The sequence below is a fragment of the Prunus avium genome, chromosome 3 (assembly GCF_965620075.1).
Source record: "Prunus avium chromosome 3, drPruAviu1.hap1.1, whole genome shotgun sequence".
NCBI classification, from domain to species: domain Eukaryota; kingdom Viridiplantae; phylum Streptophyta; class Magnoliopsida; order Rosales; family Rosaceae; genus Prunus; species Prunus avium.
Window position 1 is genome coordinate 27,819,271 of NC_142286.1, and position 23,770 is coordinate 27,843,040.

The window sequence follows — 23,770 nt, forward strand, 5'->3', positions numbered from 1 at the left end:
AACTTTGTGTCGTATTTACTTATTTTTTACTGTGTTGACAAAATGTATTATAAAAAAATTATGAATAACTTCATGTATATAATAAATAAAAATTAGATCTTATAATGCACTAGAAACTTATTTGTACTGCCTTACAAAACAAATGTCCACGCATATTATTAAAAAGAATATAAATGAAAGATGAATTTATAAGCTTTAGAATTTTAAAAAATAAAAGTAACTTCCACAAAGAAAGTTTGTCACTATCGTATTAAACATGTTTCAAAAATTAACAATGACTGGTTAATAAATGTCTATTTTTGTGTCAAACCGTTATACATCCGACTCGATATGACCAAAGCTAATATAAATATATTTAATCTTTAGCGTTGATTCGCCATAAACCCTAAATTCTAAATTTGGAGCCCTAAACTTGCTAAACCATTCTAAATTGTATCTTAATAAATTCCTTAAATTCAAACCCTCTCCCCATAAGTGACTTTGGCTCTCAGAATCACTTCGAAACGAGCCTTTAGTCAATTCATACAACAAATAGGAGGAATTGGAAAGGCTTTTGTATGGGAAAGGAAGTATGTGAGGCTTCTTCTCTTGGGAAATATAATTGCATATTTACATGATTTTTTTTTGGTTGCTCAAATAGATATACTCAAATAATTGTAAGTTGATTGTGTATATATAAATGTATAATTATTCATAACTGTATAGAGAAAAAAAAAAAAATGGCAAAACCAAAACCCAAAATATCGTAGTGGCAACAAAGGCCATCTCTGCCGCACCTTGTAGCGAAGAAAGTATTGTACCAAAAGTTAGTCCACTATCCGCGTATGACAATGGTGCTTTCCGAAATTTACAAGTTATCCACCATGAGATTTTGTTGAACTCTGAGTCTGAGCTTCCACCACCACCAGTTGGGTTAAATAGTTTTGTCCCACCTCTTATAAACCTGTTAAGTTGAAGAACAAAAATTAAAAGAGGAAAAAAATTCATTTTTAAATGCCAAGATTTACCGGAAAAAACCCATGCGTTTGTGATATCTTGAAACTGATTATAAGGAAAAAAAAGAGAGAAGAAGAAGGTAGTTTTGTACATAAAAATACATTCCAAGTGCTGACAGCTTCATTCATTTATGTACATTGGCTGGCTTGGATCAAATAGTGATGCCTCTACAGTATATCTTCTATAAACATCAAAAGAAAACAAAGCATATAGAAAGACAATGAAGTTTGAATCCAGTCCAGAGGATCTGATTATGAGTATACAATACTTTTTACCATCTATTTTAGAACTGGAGGCTGAAGCTCACCAAAAAGCAGGAAAGAGGTGGATATGGGAGGATATGGAAATCTGAAGTGCTAAAAGGAACTAGGTTGGGTAGAGCTGCTAACCAATTTATCAGTTCCAGCTGAGTCTGGTGAGAGTGGGGGAGGCATGTTCCTCAAGAGTCCAACATCATCTGCCCCGATATCCAGCACAACTGCTTCACCGTTTTCTGAACCAAGATCTTCATTCTGGATTGCTCTCAAACCATCCAACACTTCGTCCATGGTTGGCCTCATGTCCCTCTCCTGTTGCAAACACCGGAAGCCCAATTCTGCCACAGCTGTTGCCATCCTCCTGACAGCATAGTTCGTTTCGAACTCAAGAAGAGGATCAACCAACTCATTCACTAAATGATTTTGAATTTTGTTGATGGCCATGTTGGCCAAATTTATATCGTGCCGGTGCCTATTGGTATCCACTGCTTGTAATGATGATATGAGCTCGATCAAGACCACGCCAAAGCTATATACGTCACTCTTGTCCGTGAGTTGATAGCATTGGTAATACTCAGGATCAACATAGCCGGGGGTCCCTTGTGGAGCAGTTGAAACATGCGTGACATCGTTGGGGAACAATCTTGAGAGCCCAAAATCAGCGACCTTCACACAAAAGTCGTTGTCTATGAGAATATTGTTGGTCTTGACATCACGGTGTATTACATCATTGCGGTGAAGGAAAGCCAGTGCATCAGCTGTCTCTATGGCGATGCTCAATCGAACAGGCCAACTAAGAAACCCGGATTCGACTCTTTTCCCATGGAGATGGTCAGCCACTGTTCCATTAGGAATATACTCGTAAACAAGGAGGAGTTCTCGGCTGCGTCTTGAGGTGCATCCGTACAGCTTGACAAGGTTCCGGTGTTCGAGACGAGTTAAGATCTCGACCTCATTCATAAACTGCTCCACACGTTTGAAATTGTTCTCGTAAAGGCGCTTCACTGCAACTACACGGCCATCCTGTAGCTTACCTGATCAAGCAATTAAAAGAAAATATTACAAAACAGAATTAACAAGTATTTATTGGTGAGTGAAATTGGTAACTTATAGAGATGCAAAAGGAAGTATTTTCAAACCATAGTAAACAGTGCCAAATCCTCCGTCTCCAAGTTCTTTAGCAGGATTGAAATTTTCAGTGGCTTCCTCTAATTCAGTATAGCTGAAGACCTGAACTCCAAAGTAAGTGCTCCCCTTATCATAGTCTGACTTTGAAGTAAAGGAAGGATACGAAGGGATGCTTTGAGATTGAGAGAGATTAGTTGAGGGAGTAGCAATGCTTTTGCTCGTGAGGGGTGTCGGAATCTCTTTGCTTTGAGCTAGTGCAGCACGTTTCTTCTTCTTTTTTTGTATGAAAGAATATATATAGAATCCTATGAAAATGCCAAAAAGGATTGCACCTCCTACAGCAAGACCTGAAGATGAAACAAATATTGCTTAAATTTTCTTCTTTCTGCCATGATGTCATCAATATGTTATTAATGATGCGAAGTATTACCTATTGCTATTTCCTTCTTTTTTCCTGAAACAGCCAAAAGATAAAGCAACATTAGTTGAAAATTGTATAACAGATATAGAAATATTTTGTAGACTATAAAGTTCTCAATACCAAAAAAGGAAAAACAAACTCTTCATAGTAACTTGTGGAATTTACTCTTATAATAACCTGTGGAATTTCCATGAATGTCAAAACTAACTAAGACGAATCTAAATTTTGAATTGCCCAATTAATTTTTGTCTGAAACCCCTTATCCATATCAGGCTACAGATACAAATAGCATGTCACTGAAAACAAAGCAATCCAAACATGGAGAAAGCCATTGTTCTTTCTCTCCAATATGCACAAGGAACTGATAGCATTACATTATAGCTCATTAAACAAATCACAATTTGTGACAACTTCTATCTTCTAAGAACCAAGTGAACGTATTTACGGGAAACTGATGAGCAGTGGACGGAATCAGCCATCTATCTAGTTGAATGCTCATTACACATTAGCCATCTACTTGTCCTGTCTTCAGCTAGACCCCGAAGCCCGTTTGAAAAACCGAAGCAACCAAAAACTCATGTACCAAAGCAAATGAATCTATGAAAGATTGAGATCCTAACACTAGTTAAGTAGTGCAATGGTCTTCCAAAGAGGGAGTAAGAGCAAAACAGTGCATAAAAGGCTATTCCTCTGTTTGGTGTCATCAAAATCAACATAGGAGTTAAGTAAGGTAACAAAACCAGAAGACAAAGAAGCCATTTTTGGATACTGAGCACTCAAAACACTACCTAAAAATTGCCCAAAACTACTATGAGTAAATTCTACAAAACCCATGAGAGAAAAAAAAACCAATCAAAACTTCAAAGACTGTTGAAAATACCTGCTGGGTCACAAACCCGATTGCCGCAAATGCAAACGGGTTTGCTCGAACCCGAGTCAAACCCACACAGCCCATTTACACCAAGACACTGAGCGCATTGATTATCATAAGGGTTGGTATAGTTAACAGTGAAGCCTTCATTGATCGCTTCCTGAAACAGCGACCGATTGGCGACGAGCTTCGCCGCCGTGGTTTTGAGAATCGACACCGTAATTCCAATCTGACACTTGAAAGTGCTCATAATCGGGTCTAGCGGGACCGGCCCGATCAAGTAGTAAGAGTCGTTGAAAGCCAGATTGTTGTTGCAGTGGAACCAATTCGAGAGCTTCGGCGTAGTGATCGTCGAATTGCAGCCGTAGAAAATGGTCACGTCCATGTCGTCGCTCTCGTTGTAGGCGAAGAACTCGGATTTCATAGTTGAGTTGAAGACCTTGTCTGTGCAGGTCGAGGTCCAGAGGTCTGAGCGGGCCAGCTTAAGATTCCGACGAACCGGGTCGAGTTGGAGAACTCGGTAACTCAGCGACAAGATGGTCAGCTCCGGCGAGTCGTTGACGCAGTTGATATGAAACTCCGGCGGGCCGCAGTAGGCGGGGCGGGACCCGCCGGTGAACGGGTACGAGAGGTTTCGGAGCGGGCCGCAGTCGAAGGTTCGGGAGCAGTTGGAGAGGTTTGTATTCGAGGGAAACGACGTCGTAACCTCGAAGGAGTAGAAGAAGAAGAGGAGGAGGAGGAGGAGGAAGAGTGGGTGCATTGGGGAAGGGGCGGGAAAACAACGGCGTTTGGGTGTGTGGTGGGCGAGGCGGGAAGTGGCTTAGAGAGTTGAGTGATGAAATGCAATGAGGTTTTGGTTTGATCACATGGCCGGCGTTAGTTGACTTGGACTGTTGTGGTTGGACAGTGCACACAGCTTTTGAATATTTTGGAGGCTGCTGACCAAATATGTTATCTTATTTACTTTAATGAGTTCTTTCTGTTCTATAATTTATGGGTATTTTCGTAATTCAAGGAATTAAAATCATTATTTATTAGATTTAGTAGACTACTCCTGGTCAACTTCAAAGGTAGAGTCAAACAGTGTGAACTCCAAACTTGCAATTTTTCAAAAGGGTAGTTGATGAATTGGGAGGAGGGCTTTGAATGTGAAAAGAAGAAAATCTCCTACAATTTTTGGGCATGTTTTTCTTAGGCAGAAAACTTCTACTACACCCATACCTTTTTCCCGGGTAAATATACTTTTTCTCAGGTAAATATATTAAATTATCGACCACCTTTTTCTGAGACAGAAATTATTATATTTTACTTTTGTTCGAAGATTCTTTAATATTGTTTTTAAGACTTTTTTTATTCAGAAGGACAATAATATGCTAAAATCACACACACTACACTGGTGCTACAACTCGAACTTAGAACATTTTTTCGGATAGCAATTAAGTATTCATGATAGCATATGCAAGTGGAGTAAGACATTTTCAGTTCCTACAATGCTATATATTTAATAAAAAAGCACAACCACCGCGCACATGAAATGAAAGCTTTGTTTTATTGACGAACTGTAGCTATTATAAAGGTATATTATGAAAGAACAATCTTTATTAAGAATTTATTAAATGGACCTACGACCTTTTAATAGTTTAATGTATGCAACATGCATGCTTGTGTGATTTCATTCAACAAAAATCAAACACGGAAATTAATTTCTTTGACTTGTACCTAGGGAATTTTCTGTGCGTTGTGACTAGACCAAAAGCTAAACAAATTCATACAAGTTTCTAAATTCAGATAAGGTCATTATAGTAAATGTCATAGCAGCCTAGATAACTCAGAAGTCAGAACATATGAAACATAACACGTGGTATGAATCATGTGGTTTTGTTTTGGCATGGAAATGGCCAGCCTAGCTAATTGTGGAGATGATATTAAAAAACCAGAAGAACCCAACTTGAAGTTTCCAATGGAATGCCGCACGGGTTTTCCATGGCTATGTGAAAGGAGTAAGAAAATGTTTGGTATAGGTGAAAGTTCTAACTTCATCTTCTTCTGAGACCCAACTCAAAAACCCAATCTTGCTTTCGCCCTTCACTTGTTTCTAGACCAGACTATATACTAAAAGAAAACATAGAGGAATCAAGAAGTAGTTAGCCTAAACGCTAGATTTCTATACAACTCTCTAACCTGAGCCAAAGCCCTTTGGCATTGGTTGCTAAGAAGGAGGGTTTTCCATGGTGAAGGGATTGAAAGTAGCATAAAGATTCTAAACGACCCACATATGACATGTAGGTGTTTGATAAAAAGCCCCGAAGACAAGGAATTAAGACCAAAAAGATTACAAGCGCATGCATACCTGCACAGTTCGAGGGATTAGGTCCATCCTTGCAATAGCAGGTGAACTCAGTTGTAGATGTATTGTACCCGCACTGACCACCAGTTTCGTTACATTGCTTACACAAGTTATTACTCGCATCCCATGTCAACCCAAACCCGGAATCAAGATTAGCAACTAGATTGTCCTTGGTCGAATTCATAGCCAAATTCACACTCGCTGATTGCGAAACGCGGGTAGTGATAGTCGTGTTGCACGTTCCAAAGGTACCGCTAATATTCTTGAGCGCGGAATTCGTGAGGTTTTGTGTGACAAAGTAATTGATGTAATTGGCAGTGCTGTTTATGCTGCAGTTGAACTGACTTGTTAGCTGAATTGGAAGAGGAATACTGAGTGGGGGGCAGTCATAGAACAGCAGTAGTTCTTGAACATCTGAAGCATATTCTACATGGTTTAATTCTATTGTGGTGTTGCCAGGTGACACAGGACAAACGTTGTTCCAGTAGTCTGTCCTAGCGATTCTGAAAGTACTTGCACTTTGGTTGATATCCAGGACTCGATAATCTTCGTCCTGGAATGAGATCACCGGGGCGTCCCCGGTGCAGTTCAACTTGAATTCCGGGTAGCCACAATAATCGGGCCGGCTTGATCCCCAAAAAGGGTAACCAATATTCGGAATATTTGCGCATTGAAACGAAACGCTGCAGTTGAGGAATTGCTCATCATCCTTCTCACCCAAAGATCTTGGAATATACAATAGGCATATAGTACTTGTGATCACAAGGAGAAAAGAGATCTTTTGGAAGGGATAGAGATTCATTTTCAGAGAGAGAGAGAGAGAGAGAGAGAGAATACTATTCAAAGTTGTGGGAAAGAAGAGAAGATGAATGCGAATGCCTTCATCTCTAAAGTACGACTGTGAAGACAAATAGATGGGGATGTGACGAAGTTAACGTTGGATTAATCTTATTTTTATATTATATTTTTTACATATTAAAAATAGAAGGTTCTATTGGAACGTTAAGAGTGCTTGTAGTCAATGGAAAATTTATTTGGTGACCAAGTCTCTCTCTCTCTCTCTCTCTCTCTCTAACATAGTTATGGTCAACTTTGCAGGCGGTCTTAGCACGAAATTTGTATTGGTTGTATAACCAACCAGCACACCTTGATAGAAAATTAGCCAAGTTTTGAATTTGTGCACCTAAACCTCTCTGCACTTAGATTAATAAAACTATCTTATTTCCATGTTGGATGATCAAAGTCAACAAAGGGCGACTGACACCGACTTCAATGGGATTGTATATAAGATGTCTGGTGGCTATATTTCTTAGGCTGCTTGGAGCATGTAATACGGCACAGTTTTGCAGTCCAGGGAGGGCAACAAAAAGGGTTGACTCTGGCACCATCAGGACTTCCAACTTGATGCTTGTGCCAAAGGATCAAAATGACCAAAACAGGAACAATCTTAAGGGCTCAAGGTTCAATTGGTTGACAGAAATTTTCTATGCAACATGTTTAATTGCTGAAGCTCATAGCAACATCATCTCTCACATAGTCACAGACCTATTCTTGTATCTGTGAAGCTCGGCAGTTTCTGTGTTCTGCTTCTAACTACCATGGATTAATCTTACTTGGACATGGACTACATAGCACACAATTCCCAATTTCCAACCCGGGTTTTTAACAGACGAGCCTAATCACACACGTAGGTAGCTATCTACTTTGTAATAAAAAAGTGTGGATGCTACCAATCCTGGGATTCAATGACACAAAAACTTCTAACATCTTCCTAGTCTGTAATTTAGAAGAGAATGACAAGGGACAGACATACCTTGTGCTCCGGGTGCAGTTGCATTACATACGGTTGCATAGGCCTGATCCAGGCAAAAGCAACTGAATCCACCAGTTGTCGTGTTAAGCCCACACGTCCCTCCTGAGTCCACACAATTGTTGCATTGAACATTATCAATCTCCAATCCCAATTCAAAGCCCCCATCTACGACTTCCTGCAGAGTTGTTCGATTGTCCTCTAGAGCCAGAGCAGCTGTCGTAAAAACCGGAACACTGACCCCAGTTGCACAGGCTCCGGTAGGAACTGGGAGACTCCGGGTTAAAGACCAAACAGCAATGTCACCGTTGTTCGTACTGCAAACTTGGGAAGTAACCCCCGGCACCGGGATAGTTGTATTGCACGCGTAGTAAAAGGTCAGGTTTGTAAGCACAGAAGTATAATCAAACAGAGAGAAGTTGATGCTGGTGTTGACATAAGTCGGAGGACAGATAGTTCCCCAATAGTCCTGCCTGGCAACTGTAACAGAGGGAGCACTAGAGTCGGTTTTAAGAATTCTGTAGTTGATACTCGATATGTTGATCATGGTGACATTCTCTAGGCATTTAACCTCGAACCCTGGCGGACCACAGTAATTAGCTCGGTTTACTCCCCAAAAGGGGTATGAGAGTCTGATGCCACCGCAGTTAATATCTTCGCTGCAGTTTGTATGTTGTTCATACTGGCTTAGACTTAACTCAACGTTGATCGAAAGAAAGGAAGTGATCAAGAGCAAGGGAAACAACGATTGAAGCAGAAGGGTATGCATGTTTTTGGAGGAAAAAGCTCAGAGTGAGGGACAAGGAAACTCAAGCATCAATGAAATGGGGAAGCACAAGGATTGAAATGAAAAAGGAATAAGTGTCCTGTTTTATTTTAATATAGTTGTTGTGCCAAGTCTTAAGCTATAGGCCTTTGAAATTTTCAATGAAGTGTGGTAAAGGAAACAGAAGCCTAACTCGTTTTCTCTGTTTCTTTTCTCATTCTTGTTTGAATTTCTTGGCACACCAGCCAATCCCGAAAAGGCGTGCACTACTTTTAATTATTCTATTTCCATATTTGTTTATATTTCTAATTAATTTCCTAACCCACTCAAATGATGTGGAGGTGTTCTCATGAGGGCTGGAAAATATGTTCTTCCAGAAGCTAGACGAAGTCAATGGATGATGGAGTTTAGGGACAGGTACCACCAAAAACCTTTAGCAAAAGACTTATAATAAGTACAATGCAAAGAACATGGCAGGAAGAAAATAATAGTTAGAAAGGATTCCATGACTTGTTGGCTGGTCAAGGATAACCACAGAGCAACAAACATTCAAAAATATCTCAATCATTTCATCTCAAATGGAGAGGGAGGACGTGAGGCCAGGTGCTGGCGGCAAACCGAGTGACCCCTCCTCCACCCTCTACCAATGCGCGGGGGACGAATAAAGTGTAAGATTTGCATTCTAATACAAACTCTAAGATGGTCTTCTAATCACTTAAGGATAACTAGTTCAATGTCAATTAGGATTACATTGATCGATTAATTTTAAGGCTTGATATATGACTGTTTCAGATAAATACAAGTGCTTAAGGTTTCCTAACTTTAAAGGGATTGAGATACCTAATCCTTATGGTTAAAGGAGTTTAAGTAATCCATGATGAGGAGGATTCTTAAACTATACCTATAAAAGGGAGGTCCCTATGCTAACGGCAAAAACATTCTCATATCATTCTACCCCATCAAGAAGAGATTCAAGAGCCGTATAGCATAGAGAAACTACCCTACTGCAAATCTGCCTAAACCGATGAACCAGTCAAGGAGCCTGCTGCAGAATTCCAATACAGTAATTGTCACAATGCCGGATCAAGGTATGTGTTTTGAATATATAAACCTAGTAAAGATATACATAAAGGTCACTTTAGCTTGAAGGATTTTAGCAAGTTAGGGTTTTGGTTAAAGATGAGGCAAATCTTTAACCAAATCCCTAATGTGTTCCTTAAAGTGACAAAATAAGGCCAACTTCCTAGTCTGTAATTTATAAGAGAATGACAAGGGACGGACATACCTTGTGCTCCGGGTGCAGTTGCATTACATACGCTTGCATAGGCCCGATCCAGGCAAAAGCAACTGAATCCACCAGTAGTGTTAAGCCCACACTTCCCTCCTGATTTCTCACAGTTGTTGCATGGACCATTATCAATCTCCAATTCCAATTCAAAGCCCCCATCTACTGCTTCTTTGATAGTCATTTGATTGGCCACTAGAGCCGCAAAAGCTGTTGTGAAAACCGGAACAATGACCTCATTTGTACAGGCGCCGTTAGTGACTGAACCAAGATCAACTAGGGGATACGAAACATTGATGTTACCGTTGTTTGTATTGCAAACTTGGGACCTAGAGGTCAGCTGCGGGATCTCTATACTTGTATTGCACCCATAGTAAAAGGTCAGGTTTGTAAGCCCAGAAGTATAATTAAACATGGAGAAGTTGATGCTGGTGTTGACATAAGTCTGAGGACAGATAGTTTCCCAATAGTCCTGCCTAGCAACTATAACAGAGGGAGCACTAGAGTCCGTTTTAAGAATTCTGTAGTTGATATTCGACATGTCGATCACGGGGGCATTGTCTACACATTTGACCTCGAACTCCGGCAGACCACAGTAATCAGCCCGGTTTACTCCCCAAAAGGGGTATGAGATGCCTCCGATGCCACCGCAGTTAATAGCTTCGCTGCAGTTTGTGTATTGTTTGTCCTGGCATAGACTTAACTCAACGTTGATCGAAAGAAAGGAAGTGATCAAGAGCAAGGGAAACAACGATTGAAGCAGAAGGGTATGCATGTTTTTGGAGGAAAAAGCTCAGAGTGAGGGACAAGGAAACTCAAGCATCAATGAAATGGGAAAGCACAAGGATTGAAATGAAAAAGGAATAAGTGTCCTGTTTTATTTTAATATAGTTGTTGTGCCAAGTCTTAAGCTATAGGCCTTTGAAATTTTCAACGAAGTGTGGTAAGGGAAACAGAAGCTAGACGAAGTCAATGGATGATGGAGTTTTGGGACAGGTACCACCAAAGACCTTTAGCAAAAGATTTAATAATAAGTACAATGCAAAGAACATGGCAGGAAGAAAATAATAGTTACAAAGGATTCCATGACTTGTTTGTTGGACAAGGATAACCACAGAGCAACGAACATTCAAAAATATCTCAACCATTTCATCTCAAATGGAGAGGGAGGACGTGAGGCCAGGCGCTGTCGGCAAACCGAGTGACCCCTCCTCCACCCTCTACCACCCTACGCACCGGGGACGAATAAAGGTCACTTTAGCTTGAAGGATTTTAGCAAGTTAGGGTTTTGGTTAAAGATGAGGCAAATCTTTAACCAAATCCCTAATGCGTTACTTAATAGTGACAAAAGAAGGCCAACTTCCTACCAACCTGATTAAAATATGAAAGGGACAAGCCATCTAACTTAAAGAAAATACAGCACTACTTTGGCCACTAATATATATATGGCCCCAAATTGTGATGGAACATTAACATTTAATTATCTATCCACACTTCTGTTTCATCCACCCTTTATTGTAAATGAGAAAAAGTCTCATATAGTCCAAAGAAAAGGCAATACATCAAAATCATTCCTAAATATAATTATATTTCTATCTTTGCCAAAGGATTAAAATGGTTGTTAAAAAATCCTTGTATACTATACTAACTTTAGACAGTTGACAATAAACTATGCGAAATATTCTCAAAATTTCTGCAGTCCTAGCACACAAGTCCATGGGACAAAATGAAGTCATGTTGAACACTACCAAAAATGAGTTGATATAAGGAACCCAATTGCCAAAAGCTAAGAAATTCAGGTTAAAATGCAAAAAACCACTCTTGTTAGCATATCTATTTGGGTTCATAGCTCGTACCTTTAGCTGATGGCAAAACTGGATTGTCTATGGCCTCTGCTGTGGCAGAACAATTCCGGGACGCAAAACTTTGATTCGGGCAATAGCAAACAGTCTCACTCAAACCCCAATCATAACCACAAACACCCTTTGTACCAACACACTCATCACATTTTGCACTGTCCACCTTATACTTCACCTCAAATCCTTCTCTAACTGCCTGTTCAAGTTCTGTTACATTCTCAAAACTAAATAGTCCAAGACCCATTGCGTCCTGAATCCGAATCACCTTTGATTTACACATGGGAGGCACCGGAAAAGCTGCAAGTACGGCGGCCACATCACCATAAGTTTCACCCTTGGGGCAACTGAAGCCACCTTGTGAGCTAGAAGTACAGTCATACAGTAATTTAACATCGACAGAGCCTGAAACATAGTCGAAATTGGAATTCAGTTTGGTGTCCCCAAACTTTGGAGAACAAATTTTGTCATAATAGTCATCTCTCACAAGTGTGAGTGTTTCTTCAGCTTCTTGGTTTATCTTCAACACTCTGTATTGGACCCCCACAATCCCTATAGTGGTGACATTCTCGGAACATGTGAGATTCAGTCCTGGATAGCCACAACTCTCTGGCCTGCCGTATCCCCAGAAAGGAAAACCAACGTTTGTGATCTCTCCACAGTTGAACTTGTTGCTACAACTTGTGTACCCATCAAAGCTTGAGGCTGAAGGAATGTTGATGAAAACAAAGAAGGCAAAAGAGGATGAGAAGAAAAGCCAGGACTTCATTTTTTTTTTTTTTAGGGGAAGAGAAATTGTTTGATAGAAATTAAATGAATTAAAAGTTTGGTTTGGTTGTTGGGGGGGCAGTGGGGAAGCAACTGGAGATAAGCCAAGTGACATTAAGGAAAGTTTGTTCAAAGATAGAGATACATAAATTATGAGTGCTTGAAAGGTTTGTTGACTTGAATAAGAAATTTTATTTAACGCAGGCCAGAAATTTCTTCTCTGTACAGGGATTTTTATCGTTAGTGGGGTTATCTGCTCAAAGTCAAGCCAAATTAACTATAAGCCTCTCCCCTCACAAGCAAGGACACACTGATTTTAAATGGCCTCACAAACTAGCTTGTGTCGGTTCATCCAATTCCCACCAACCTAATCACGGTCTAAGAGGAGGAAAGGGATAGTTTACTTTCGAGAAGTTCTTTAATTAATTAATTAATTAATTATAATGGCATGTTTACTAATTCGTAATCAGATTATGAGGAATTGAATTGAGAAGGAGTTGGATTGAGGAGAATTAGATTTCGGATTCCTATTAAAGTTGTTTACTAAACCATATGAATTGAGGAGAGTTAGATTCTGTATTCCTATTGAAGTTGTTTACTAGACCATATGGATTGAGGAGAGTGATACTAATTACTAAAATGTCTTCGTTGTTGCGTTAAAGTAGATGGCAAATTTGGAATTTTTAAAATTTTGTGAGGATATAATGGGTAAAAAAGATGAATTCCTAATGGGTTAGTTTTCCAGAAATTAGAATACCACCTCCCACCCAAGAATTGAATTCCTCCAAAATTAGGAATTTAATTCTTAATTTTGTGTGAGCCCCACTTACTTTTTAATTCCTTGATATGAAGTAAATACGAATCCTTCATAATTTGAATTCAATTCCTAATTCCAATTCCAATTCCTTGATTAGTAACACACCATAATTGTATTGTTTGCATTTTTTTTTTGGGCCAAAATTAAGAAGGGGAATGAGGTTTTTTCATACTGCCAAGGTGTCATAGGAGTTCGAACCGGAGACCACTAGTCTACAAGTTAAGACTCTTTTCCGCTGGACTAGACCTCATTACGTATTGCTTGCATATAAATGCACACCTTTAGACAAATGTTTTAATAAGCAATGCACAAAATTTCGTATTTCAAATGATGTTATGTTGATAGACCATCGTGTTTACTACTAAATTTTATGGCAATTCATGTTAACGGATCGTGTTATTGTCTTGTGAGTTGCCAACTCATCTATAATGGTGTCGTCAATGTAACATTAACGTGCCAAGTGAACACAAATTTAACACTATAGAAATCCTTTGTTTTGTTCACCAAGTCTCTTATTTATCCAATTTTGATACAATAAAAGATCACTTAATCGCAACTACTTGAGCAACCAAACACATATACAATTACACATATAATACATATTTCAAAAAGGAAAAAGGTTTATATCAGAATTTTTTTCTCCGAACTTGACTAGGATATCACTTGTGAAAAAGTGACAATATCTTGGTGTGGTCAGTCCTTCGATTGGTCACTCATTCAAAAAGAAATGATGGAAAAGTGGAAGTTATCGAAATTAAGGAGAAGAATATTTGCAAATTAGCTCTTGAAAGACGTAGAAAAAGAAGTGTGAAACTTTAATTGACACACATGAATCGGACGTGACCCATAGTTTGCATTTTCTGCCGGGAGCTTTGCATATTGGCCAAAGTTCTCTATCTCTGACTAGTTCCTTGGCCTTGAGAATGGACGTCACCGATAGCTGACAGATTAGGGGTGCATACAATTTACATGATTACTTTTCAAGTCATATGAAATTAATGAACACTTGGGTAGATGCTTTGGAAGAGGTTGTTGGTTGGTTCCCCTTCTGTTTTTAGTTTATGAATGAGGGACAATTTTGGTTACGTGTTCATACTATGTTCAATGGTTGTTAGTATTTTGTTTTCACATGATTTCAAGTATAATAGCCTATGTTGATATCAGTAAAATACGCCTTCGATATGGACATAGGAGTATCGTGGACTTTTTCGAAAGTTTGACTGTTCGATACGTTTCTGATACTTCAAGGCTACGGTCCCGATACGTTTTTGATTTTTTAAGGGGTAATTTTGAAAATATTTGAAAATATGTTTGGTTGTTTTCAAAATTATAAAATCCTATCGAGTTAGAGATTTAGGAAGTGGCTTCACAATGTTTTAATTTGTTTTTGTGTGTGTATGTGTTTTTTTATTTTATTTTATGATTTAAGCAATCCTATAGAGACTTGTATTTTGTGCTTAGTTTTATGTTTTGAACTTATGGTGGATGATTATAACATGATGGATGCAATATTAATTTTTGCTATTTATATTATTTTTTAAATATATATTATTTTAATCATTGTATCGGTGCCGTACTCGTATCCTAGTTTTTGGAGTTTTGTCATATCGCCGAATCGTATCGTATTATATCGGCCTATCCGTACCCGTGCAACATAGATAATAATAGCTAAGGTGGCTTTAAAAATAAATAATAAAAAATAAGCGGTATTGGGGGGATTCGAACACTGAACTTAGAGTGCATGGATAACAACTCTTAATTATTTGAGCTATAAGCTCCTTGCAATAGCTAAGATGATATTTGACTGTGGACTGGGCCAAATTGGAAGGAAGAAATTGTGTTGAATAAAAAAGCCGTTATCAACTCAAAATCGAATTGAATCAGCCCGGATCGATCCATTTCATAGTTTTAACCATTTTACCCCTTGGATTCCTTTCCTCCCTCTTCGATCTGGCCTCTCTTGCGGGTTGTAGAAGCTAATCCAAAACGCGATCTCTCGCGTCCCCATCGGAAGGTGTATAGAGCTCTTGCTCTGGTGCTTGCACCACCACCTTCCACTCTCTTGTTACTTTGGGCTTCGGGTTTTCACTTCCCTTGGTCTTGCTTTGATCGGTTGCTGCATTTTTCTGTGGGGCATTGGCAGGTTCAAGCTTGGTGGAGTTGGTGATTCATGGGTGGATCTCTTTGAGTGGATATGGCTTCGTGGTTTAGGGAACTTCTGGTCTTGTTGGCAGATTTGTGGGTCTTTTGTGTGCAGCTATGCTGTTTTGTGCGGTGGTGAAGTCTCCTTTCACTTTCTGCTGAGGTGGTGCGCTCCCTGTTCTCTGGTCAACGGCGGCGGCGGCTTTTGCATGCTTAGGCTAGGGTTTGCCAAAATTCTAGTTTTGGGTATGAATTGGGCTGTATGCTTATTGTTGGGCTCTGATTATATTTGGGGTGGGCCACTGCATTATGTGTGTTGTTTTATTTTGAGTTTGTTTATGTTATTGTACTGGGTTTGTGAACTCTATTCTAGACTTGGTTTGAGTTTAGATGTTCTGTCCCGGTTGTGTTACGGTTCTATTATTGTGCCATTGGTTTGTGCTTTGTACACTTGCCTATTTGGCGTTTAATGAAATGAGATATGATTTCGACCAAAAAAAAAAAAAAAAAACCATTGTAAAGTTGGTAGGAACAAAATTGGACCGATTGTTTTAATGTGGGCAATTTTAGTAATGTAGTCCTGTTAGGTAGAAATCAAGTCCTACAAAAATGTAAAATTGTTAAGAAAAATATACAAAATGGTTACGCACATGTAATAGTCGCTCATTGGGTCGGGAATCAACAACTCCAGACCGATGGGCCTTCAAGCTACAGATGATTGGGTCATGGCTATCTGACAGAAGAGAGGCTTAATTTGCACCAAGTGGTGATCTATTCTATGGACACCCTAGAAGGCCTCCCTCTCCTTCTCCTTCTTTTTCTCTATTATCCATTACTTTTTTCCCTTTCTTTTAGCTCGCTTTCTCCCTCTTTTATTTTAATGATGTGTTTACTAATTAGGAATTGAATTCCACATGTAGAGAATTTCTGTGTTTAATTCACATCAAGGAATTAAAAAGGAAGTGGGGTCCACATAAAATTAGGAATTGAATTCCTGATTTTTGAGGAATTCAATTTTTGGATGGAAGGTGATATTCTAATTCTTGGAGAACTAACCCATTAGGAATTCATTGTTTTTACCCATTATATCCTCACACAATTTTTAAAATTTCAAATTTGCCATCAAATTTAACCCGACAACGAGGATATTTTAGTAATTAGCACTACTCATACTCTAATTCCATATGATTTAGTAAACAACTTCAATATGAATTCATCCTCAATTCAATTCCTCCTAATCCAATTACGGATTAGTAAATATGCCATAAGTTTTTTAAAATTAAGAAACTTAAATTCATATTGACTCTCTATAAGTTCTATTTGAAAAATAAGTGACAATTCAGTTTTCTTAATGATTTGAAGTAGGTTACTTTTTCTTAGTCAGATGAGCATCCACAGTGGGAGGGTGTATTTTCGGGGGTGTAAAGCTACTTTTACATCTCCTTTACACCTCCGGGGGTTGTAAATGTGATTTTTGCTCCAGTGGGTAAGATGTAAATTTAAAGATGTATAATTGATTTCTTTCACCTTTTATGTTGTAGGTCCCACTTTTGTCCACTTTTTCTCACATTTTCTCATGTAGGTCCCACCTGCAAGAGATGTAATGCATCTAAATTTGCATCTCATGGTGGTGATGCAAATTTACACTCGTTTACACCTCTCCATTGCGGGTAATTCCGATCACAAAGGGTGTATATTTAACATACACCTCATTATACACCCTTCCATTATGGATGCTCTAAGAGTAAATTAGGGAAGAAGAAGTCTTTAAATTGCTACAATTTTAAGATATTAACGTTTTATTTTTTAGAAAGGTAGAAATAGAAATGTGGAAAGACTAGTAGACAAAACAAAGGTCTTTTAATTACTTCAATTTCAAGCAAAGGTTTTTTAATTTATCAAGATCCTGTGCTTTGATTTTCTCTACTAGGATCTCCTTAACTTTTATTGTTCATCTTCAACCTCATTTAAAAACCATCTAATGGCTAAAAACGTGACATACCCTTCACTTCTCCATATTAGCTAAATTAATGCCACTTATTCTTCATAGTTTTTATACACCTATGATTTGGATTGAAAAATTCTTGGATTAAATTTCTATTCGAAAAAGAATGTTCAAAAAATTATTATGCGTGCAAATTTTGCTAGAGGAATATGAAAAAAGATTATTGTGCGAGCAAATTCTTATTGTAGAATAACCATTGTTTCTTCATGCACCCTGCATCAATTTTGTATTTGGCTGAAAGACGTTTGTATTTATAAAGAACCCATCATCAAACCCTAATCGAAGGAACAACCCTATAAAAAATCTACTGTTAAATCAACTCCGAAAAAGAAAGAGCTACAATCTACATTGACAAAACATGGAATCCAATGGAAACCTACATACGCACAAAAAAGTCCATCTAAAAGGGATCAAAATAATAAAATATAAATAAGATATCTGTAGCAAAAATAAAAAATAAAATCCTCAAAATTAATCAAAACAACGTTGTGGCTACCATCACTTGATTTCCAGTGAGAAAGAAGGAATTTTTTTATTTATTGAAGAGACAATAGAATCTGGGGGAAGAAGGAAGAAGCTTGCAGAGAAAGGAAGGAAAATTAAGATGGAAAACGCGTCAAGTTTGAATTAGGAAATCTTTTTCTATTTTAATTATGGAAAAATTGGGTTTTGTTTAAACGCAATGTGTCAACTTTAAATCATTTGGATTGAAATTTAAATGATGTGATGTGTGGAAAATGAAAGTCAAGTCCTAAGAGGAAATCCAAGCAGAAGATTCGAATTATTTTAGTGATTAATATACTTACAAATATATAAAAAATAGTTAAAAGACTAAATCAAAATTCAATAGGTATAATGTGAAAAAAATTAATATTGTATCCAAAAATGACAATATACCATAAAATGAAAAATTACCACTTGCGGTTTATATACACATCATGTGTGACACATGGTACGTTGTTCTTTCCAACATTTATTGTCTCAGCATCCAAACCCTGTATAAAGGAACTCACACCATAATTTGACATTGAAACCAACTCCCCAAAACCCTAATTTTTCTTGCCAACATGAAGAATTCAATATCTCCAAAACTCATGCTATCTCTCCTAGAAATTGCTTTGTGTCTAATTGTATTTGTTCCTATAAGCCATTGCAAGGTTTCTTATTTTCCAACGGGTGCCAATCTCATCGACCTAACCTGCAAAAAAAACCATACTACGATCTCTGTGTCATCCCTCTAAACTCAGATCCCTGAAGCTACACCGCAGTGTGGCCGGCTTAGGCGTCGTAATGGCGGATGTGGTTAAGGCTAAGGCAATGGACAGCATGAACAAAATCAATAAGCTACTTAAGCATAGCCCAGGAGACCGTTCGTTGACCACCTGCGTTGACTATTACAAGACAGTTACAGAAGCTGATGTTCCCCTAGCTAATGAAGCCTTTGCTTCAGGTAACGCTAAGCTTGCTGACTAAGGCATGAGTGACGCTGGCAACCTGATTGAATTATGTGAAAGCCAATTTTCTGAAGGGAGCTCTCCTCTGACAGATAAGAACAAAGCTGCTTATGATGTTGCGGCTGTGGGTGCATCAATTGCGAGGACAATGCTTTGATATATATTTCTTCTTCTTCTTCTTCATGTTGTTTTCATTTACACATTCTGACCAGTTTCAAAAATGAATATCATTTATATCCAACAACAATAAAAAGCATCCTCAAAAACCTAATAATAATATACCTAAAACATACTTATTTGGTCCTGCCTGGTTAATTGACTTTACATTTTTCATGTCTTGTCCGACTTTGATTAATTGTTGTTGGCCTTGATGAAATAGTGTTCCATGAAACACTGACATGGGGACGAGAAGTAATCACAATTCCTTAGGAAATTTATGATGTAAAACAAATAACGTTTTGCTGAAATTATGATCTGGTTATGGTGTAATTAATTAGTTGGAAAATTGAACACTAAAGAACGTTTTGTTCTTCATGATAATCTTATGAACTCTATTGTTTTCTAAGTGTTGTGGAGTAAATTAACTGGGTTCTTTGGCAATTTGATATAGCTTTTATGAAGCTGAATTTCCCATTGCACCAAATTTATAAACACTATTGCAGAGCATCCTTTATTGCAAATTTAGGTTGTACTCAGATACTTTTATCACCAGCCACTAGCGGCTAGCTGAAGTAGCGGCTAAGGTTAGAGGATTTTGTGGTCCGAGATAAACTATGGCCACATTGTAACACCCCGTCCCAAATAATTATTTATTTAATTACTTTTTGTGAATTTTACATTTTTGTCCTCGAGGGTGGGGTTATTTTAGTCACTTTTTGTTTGGAAAAGAATTTTGGGAATTGAGTGCCATAGTTGCGTAGAGCTTGTTGATACAAGTCCGTAGACTGATGGCACGCTCAATTCCGAGTTGTAACGATTGAGAAAAGATTTGAAAACGAAAAGGATGCAAAGGTAATTTTAAATTTTTTAGAGAAATCCTAAAAACCCAGGGCGTCTCTCTCTCTCCTCCCCCGCTCGTCTCTCTCTCGCTCTCCTAGCGACGCTGTCTCTTTGGATTGAGATTTCGTCGCCGTCCAGCGACAAAATTCGACAATACCGGTCCCAAAAAAACTGCCTCTTTCTCCTCTACCTAATCCACCCTATTTCCTAGCTCAAAAACGCAAGACTTGGAGACTGGAACGACTTGAAAATCGCCCAGCCGCTGCCATCATCGTTGGCGACGTTTCCAACCATATCCTGCCGCCCCACCACTTGGATTAGGTAGCCCCTCCTCTCCCTCATCCTTTTACATAGTTGATTAGACGTCGTTGGTGACCATAGCCGTTGTTTTGAGCTCGGAAAGCTACGGCCAAAACCCTCACAGGTTTGGCCTCGATTCACCTAGTTCCGGGCACTTTTTGGCCGAGGTCCAAGACCAAAAGTTGTTCCCCTAATTGTGTTTGACCTGGTGGTATAAGTTTTGGCTGACAATTTGAAGTTTTCCGGTCTCCGGAAAACTCTCAAGACACCCACGCGCTACCGGCGGCGCGTGGATCACTTTGTGGTTGCCCAATTGGTTCTAAAATACTCCCCATGTCGTCCCGAGTACAACGATATACTCAGATTTGAAGTTGGTGACTGTTCGGCTATCGAACGGGTATTACGCCTATTATGCGATATCCAGTTTCGATAGGTTTGGACCGTTCGATCGATTCCATTTTTAAATATGTCATTCCTCGTATCTCTAAGATTGTGTAAGAACTTGTTGATCGAGAATCGGAGTCCTGAATACTCTGAATTAATGATTTTAGGGTTAGGCGAATTGATCGTCGTGCGATCGAGATTAATCCGACTGTTCGATCAAGACCAAACTCTCGAGACTTGTTTAGTAGACTTTGTTGGACCTGATGGAACTTTCGTATTGTGAATTGAAGGTCGTGGACCCCCCGGGCCCAATTGACCGTTGTGGAAAGTTTGCCCGCTTGGTTGACCACGAGTCTCCCGAGATCGTTTCATACTTCGGAAAGTACTAGAATGACCCTAGGAACTTTCTAATGGTCATACACACACTTTGAATTCCGGGAAGTTAGATTAAGTTTGGTTCGGTTCGAATGTGAATAGGGATTTTTGTAGAAATGTCACCGGAACTTATACATTAGTTTCAATTTGTCACCTTAAAGAAAAATTTAGGCGAAATGTCACCTAAAGTTTTCAAAATCCATGATTTGTCACCTGACTTTAACGTCATCCAATTTTTCATCCATTTTAAAGGGTATTTTAGTCTTTCCAAAATGTAAACTTCTGTGAAGCTCTTTAAAATTTTTTTAAAAAAATAAAAATAAAAACAGAAGTCAAGAACAATACTTTTACACCTAAACAACAGTTGGACTTTAGGGTTTCAAATTTTTTTAAAGGCATATCTACGAGTTGTTAGCGACATTGGGATTGATGGCGACTCTACGCTACAGAATCACTGGGAACTCTCCGAACTACGGTAAAGCTTTGCTTTCTACTTGGGAATCTTTGAAGGTTTTGCTTTTTATATGACAATGGGAGATTTGATTCATGGGATCCTTTTTTCTTTCTTTATGTTCTTTGGCTTTATTTATATGCTATTGCTTTGTTTTTGTGCTTTAACGTGTATTGTCCTTTTGCAAGTCAATTACTTTGTTGTGTGGGGATGTATCGGCTGCAACTGTTATATTTTATATAAATGTTAATTTGAGTGTTTGTGTAGGTGATTGTGATTTATTTACCATGGAAATTCACCATGGGGGTCACTTTATAGAGCAATGTGATGGGAACTTGAAATATGTTGCTAGGCATGTGGCTTGGTATGATAATTTAAATCAAGATTTTATGTCAGAATGGGATCTTGAGGATTGTGTTGAGAGTTTAGGGTACAGCATGACGTGAAAATATTATTATAGATTGCCAAATGGAGGGGAATGTAGGAAATTGAAGAATGACTCTGATTTTTGGGCTTTAGTTACTATATTGCCCCCAAATAGAGTGGCAATTGTGTACATAGTTGATGACAACTTTGTCCTAAATATTGAGAGTCAAGTTGCAATCCATAATTGTGTGGAGTCAAGCTTCAGTCAAGAAGAACCAAAAGTTGGTGAAGGTGTGGATGCTGAGAACCTAGTTAATATGGACCTAAAGAACCTAATTGATGTAGGTGTAGAAGATGAGGATTCTGAATATGAAGATTTTGACTATGAGCAAAGTGATGCTGAGGATGATAATCTTTTTTATGACATTGTAGAGAAATGTGCCAATGTCTCAAGTAGTGCTGCAGCCTTCCCAAATTTGGAGTTTGGGGATGTTGAAACAAAGTCTGAAAATTCAAATGAATTTATGAGTGGTGGTGAAGAAGATTTTGAGGGTGAAGAAAATGGTGGTACACGAAAGAGGAAGTTGCCTAACTTCACTCAATTTAGGAGTGATATGGATATGAAGAATCCACAGTTTAGGTTAGGCATGATGTTTGCTAATAGGAGTGAGTTTAAACAGGCAGTAAGATATTATGATAATGTGAACTCATTTTAGCTACTTTTGTTTTGTATATCAATTTCCAGATAATGTCTTTTGTCAATTTCTTTCTCAAATTTGAATTAGTACCTATGATTATTTCCCTAAAAAAAATTGAAACCATAAAGTTTGAGTGTTGTTCAAGAGTAAAAGTCTTGCTTTTGGGGTTTTAACTCCTTTTTATTCACCAAAAAATAGCTTCAAAGAGGGTTTACATAGCTTTATATTTAAATTATATATATATATAAAAAGTCGAAAAAAATAGAGGGTTTACATATTGGAAAGACTAAAATACCCTTTTTAAATGAATGGAAAATTGGATGACGTTAAAGTCAGGTGACAAATCTTAGATTTTGAAAACATAAGTTGACATTTTGCTTAAATTTTTTTTTAGATGACAAATTGAAACTGATATATAAGTTCATGTGACATTTCTAAAAAAATCTTATGTTAATATTATTCTTATATTCTCTCAGTAGGTACTCAGACTCTGCATATTCCATCCATAAGAGGTTACAGATACATTCTCTTTCCTATTTTCGTTTTCATTGTTCTCCATAGCTATGCTCCATGGAGGACATATTGGAGCCAGCTGTGAATCTCGTCGAGACCTTACATAAGCTCGGCTTCTACCGCGGCTGCGTGGACGTATGGAACTCTGCAATCCGGGTCGACCCGGCCCCGTTCTCGCTTCGGGTCCAGAAGGGTGTGAAGCAGATGGAGGAGTTGATTGAGAAATACCCAGTTATGGAACCCGAGGACGAGAGCGTCCAAGATGTAATGGAGGCTTTGAGGTTGAAGTTCAGGGCGGTTTGTGCTTCAATGGGTGTGAAATTGGAGTATAAGGGGTATCTGGGAGCTGCTTCTGAAGCTAAGCAGATGTCGTATTGAGTTGGGTTCTTGTCGTTTGACTGTAATGGGTTAGTCTCAAGATGATGTTTTGGTTAAGGGAGGAGTGTGAGTTGGTCAATTGCTTTCTAGGTTGTGAGTGTTCCTCCTGGTCTAGCTCACTAATCTTCCTCTAGTTTTAGATTTGTTCTTTACTCATAGAGTTTCCTGATATATATTGTTGAAATTGTGATCTGGTTATGGTTTAATTAATTAGTTGGAAAATTAAACACTAAAGAACGTTTTGTTCTTCATGATAATCTTATGAACTCTATTGTTTTCTATATGTTGTGGAGTAAATTAACTAGGTTCTTTGGCAATTTGATATAGCTTTTATGAAGCTGAATTTCTCATTGCATCAAATTTATAAACACTATTGCAGAGCA

The 23,770-nt window shown here is 38.3% G+C and overlaps 3 protein-coding genes across 9 annotated transcripts; 1 reads left to right on the forward strand and 2 right to left on the reverse strand.

The window, feature by feature from the left end:
* Positions 1-643: 643 nt before the first annotated feature.
* LOC110747652 (LEAF RUST 10 DISEASE-RESISTANCE LOCUS RECEPTOR-LIKE PROTEIN KINASE-like 1.3) lies at positions 644-12,730 on the reverse strand. 5 transcript variants are annotated; one of them, XM_088250763.1, is made up of 5 exons: positions 11,738-12,730; positions 2,812-2,835; positions 2,393-2,728; positions 1,386-2,287; positions 644-943 (listed from the first exon to the last, which is right to left on the reverse strand). In XM_088250763.1, the coding sequence occupies exons 1-5, from the start codon at positions 12,618-12,620 to the stop codon at positions 914-916; spliced, it is 2,175 nt and encodes a 724-aa protein (XP_088106889.1). In that variant the 5' UTR covers positions 12,621-12,730; the 3' UTR covers positions 644-913. The 5 variants fall into 5 exon arrangements, with proteins under 5 accessions (XP_088106889.1, XP_088106888.1, XP_088106891.1 ...); XM_088250762.1 differs by lacking the exon at positions 644-943 and having other exon boundaries at positions 1,066-2,287; positions 11,738-12,727; XM_088250765.1 differs by lacking the exons at positions 644-943; positions 11,738-12,730 and adding an exon at positions 7,834-8,742 and having other exon boundaries at positions 1,066-2,287.
* On the reverse strand, positions 9,598-11,156 carry LOC148295859 (LEAF RUST 10 DISEASE-RESISTANCE LOCUS RECEPTOR-LIKE PROTEIN KINASE-like 2.1). Of its 3 annotated transcripts, none has more exons than XM_088250771.1 (2): positions 9,882-11,156; positions 9,598-9,638 (listed from the first exon to the last, which is right to left on the reverse strand). In XM_088250771.1, the coding sequence occupies exons 1-2, from the start codon at positions 10,654-10,656 to the stop codon at positions 9,613-9,615; spliced, it is 801 nt and encodes a 266-aa protein (XP_088106897.1). In that variant the 5' UTR covers positions 10,657-11,156; the 3' UTR covers positions 9,598-9,612. The 3 variants fall into 3 exon arrangements, with proteins under 3 accessions (XP_088106897.1, XP_088106896.1, XP_088106895.1); XM_088250770.1 differs by having other exon boundaries at positions 9,598-9,641; XM_088250769.1 differs by lacking the exon at positions 9,598-9,638 and adding an exon at positions 9,652-9,707.
* A 10,237-nt stretch (positions 12,731-22,967) lies between the features above and the next one.
* On the forward strand, positions 22,968-23,668 carry LOC148295860 (uncharacterized). The gene has a single exon (XM_088250777.1). The coding sequence runs from the start codon at positions 23,067-23,069 to the stop codon at positions 23,385-23,387; it is 321 nt and encodes a 106-aa protein (XP_088106903.1). The 5' UTR covers positions 22,968-23,066; the 3' UTR covers positions 23,388-23,668.
* The last annotated feature ends 102 nt before the right edge of the window (positions 23,669-23,770 follow it).

Bases quoted from the DNA above. Each gene is read 5' to 3' on its own strand.
- LOC148295859 (XM_088250769.1), bottom strand. From the start codon at position 10,656: ATGCATACCCTTCTGCTTCAATCGTTGTTTCCCTTGCTCTTGATCACT. The intron at 9,708-9,881 runs GTATGTCCGTCC...TATCTTTACTAG, and splicing joins AACTGCACCCGGAGCACAAG to GTTTATATATTCAAAACACA.
- LOC110747652 (XM_088250762.1), bottom strand. From the start codon at position 12,620: ATGTCACTTGGCTTATCTCCAGTTGCTTCCCCACTGCCCCCCCAACAA. The intron at 2,836-11,737 runs GTACGAGCTATG...TGGCTGTTTCAG, and splicing joins AGTTTTGCCATCAGCTAAAG to GAAAAAAGAAGGAAATAGCA. The intron at 2,729-2,811 runs GTAATACTTCGC...TTTCATCTTCAG, and splicing joins AAAGAAGGAAATAGCAATAG to GTCTTGCTGTAGGAGGTGCA.
- LOC148295860 (XM_088250777.1), top strand. From the start codon at position 23,067: ATGGAGGACATATTGGAGCCAGCTGTGAATCTCGTCGAGACCTTACAT.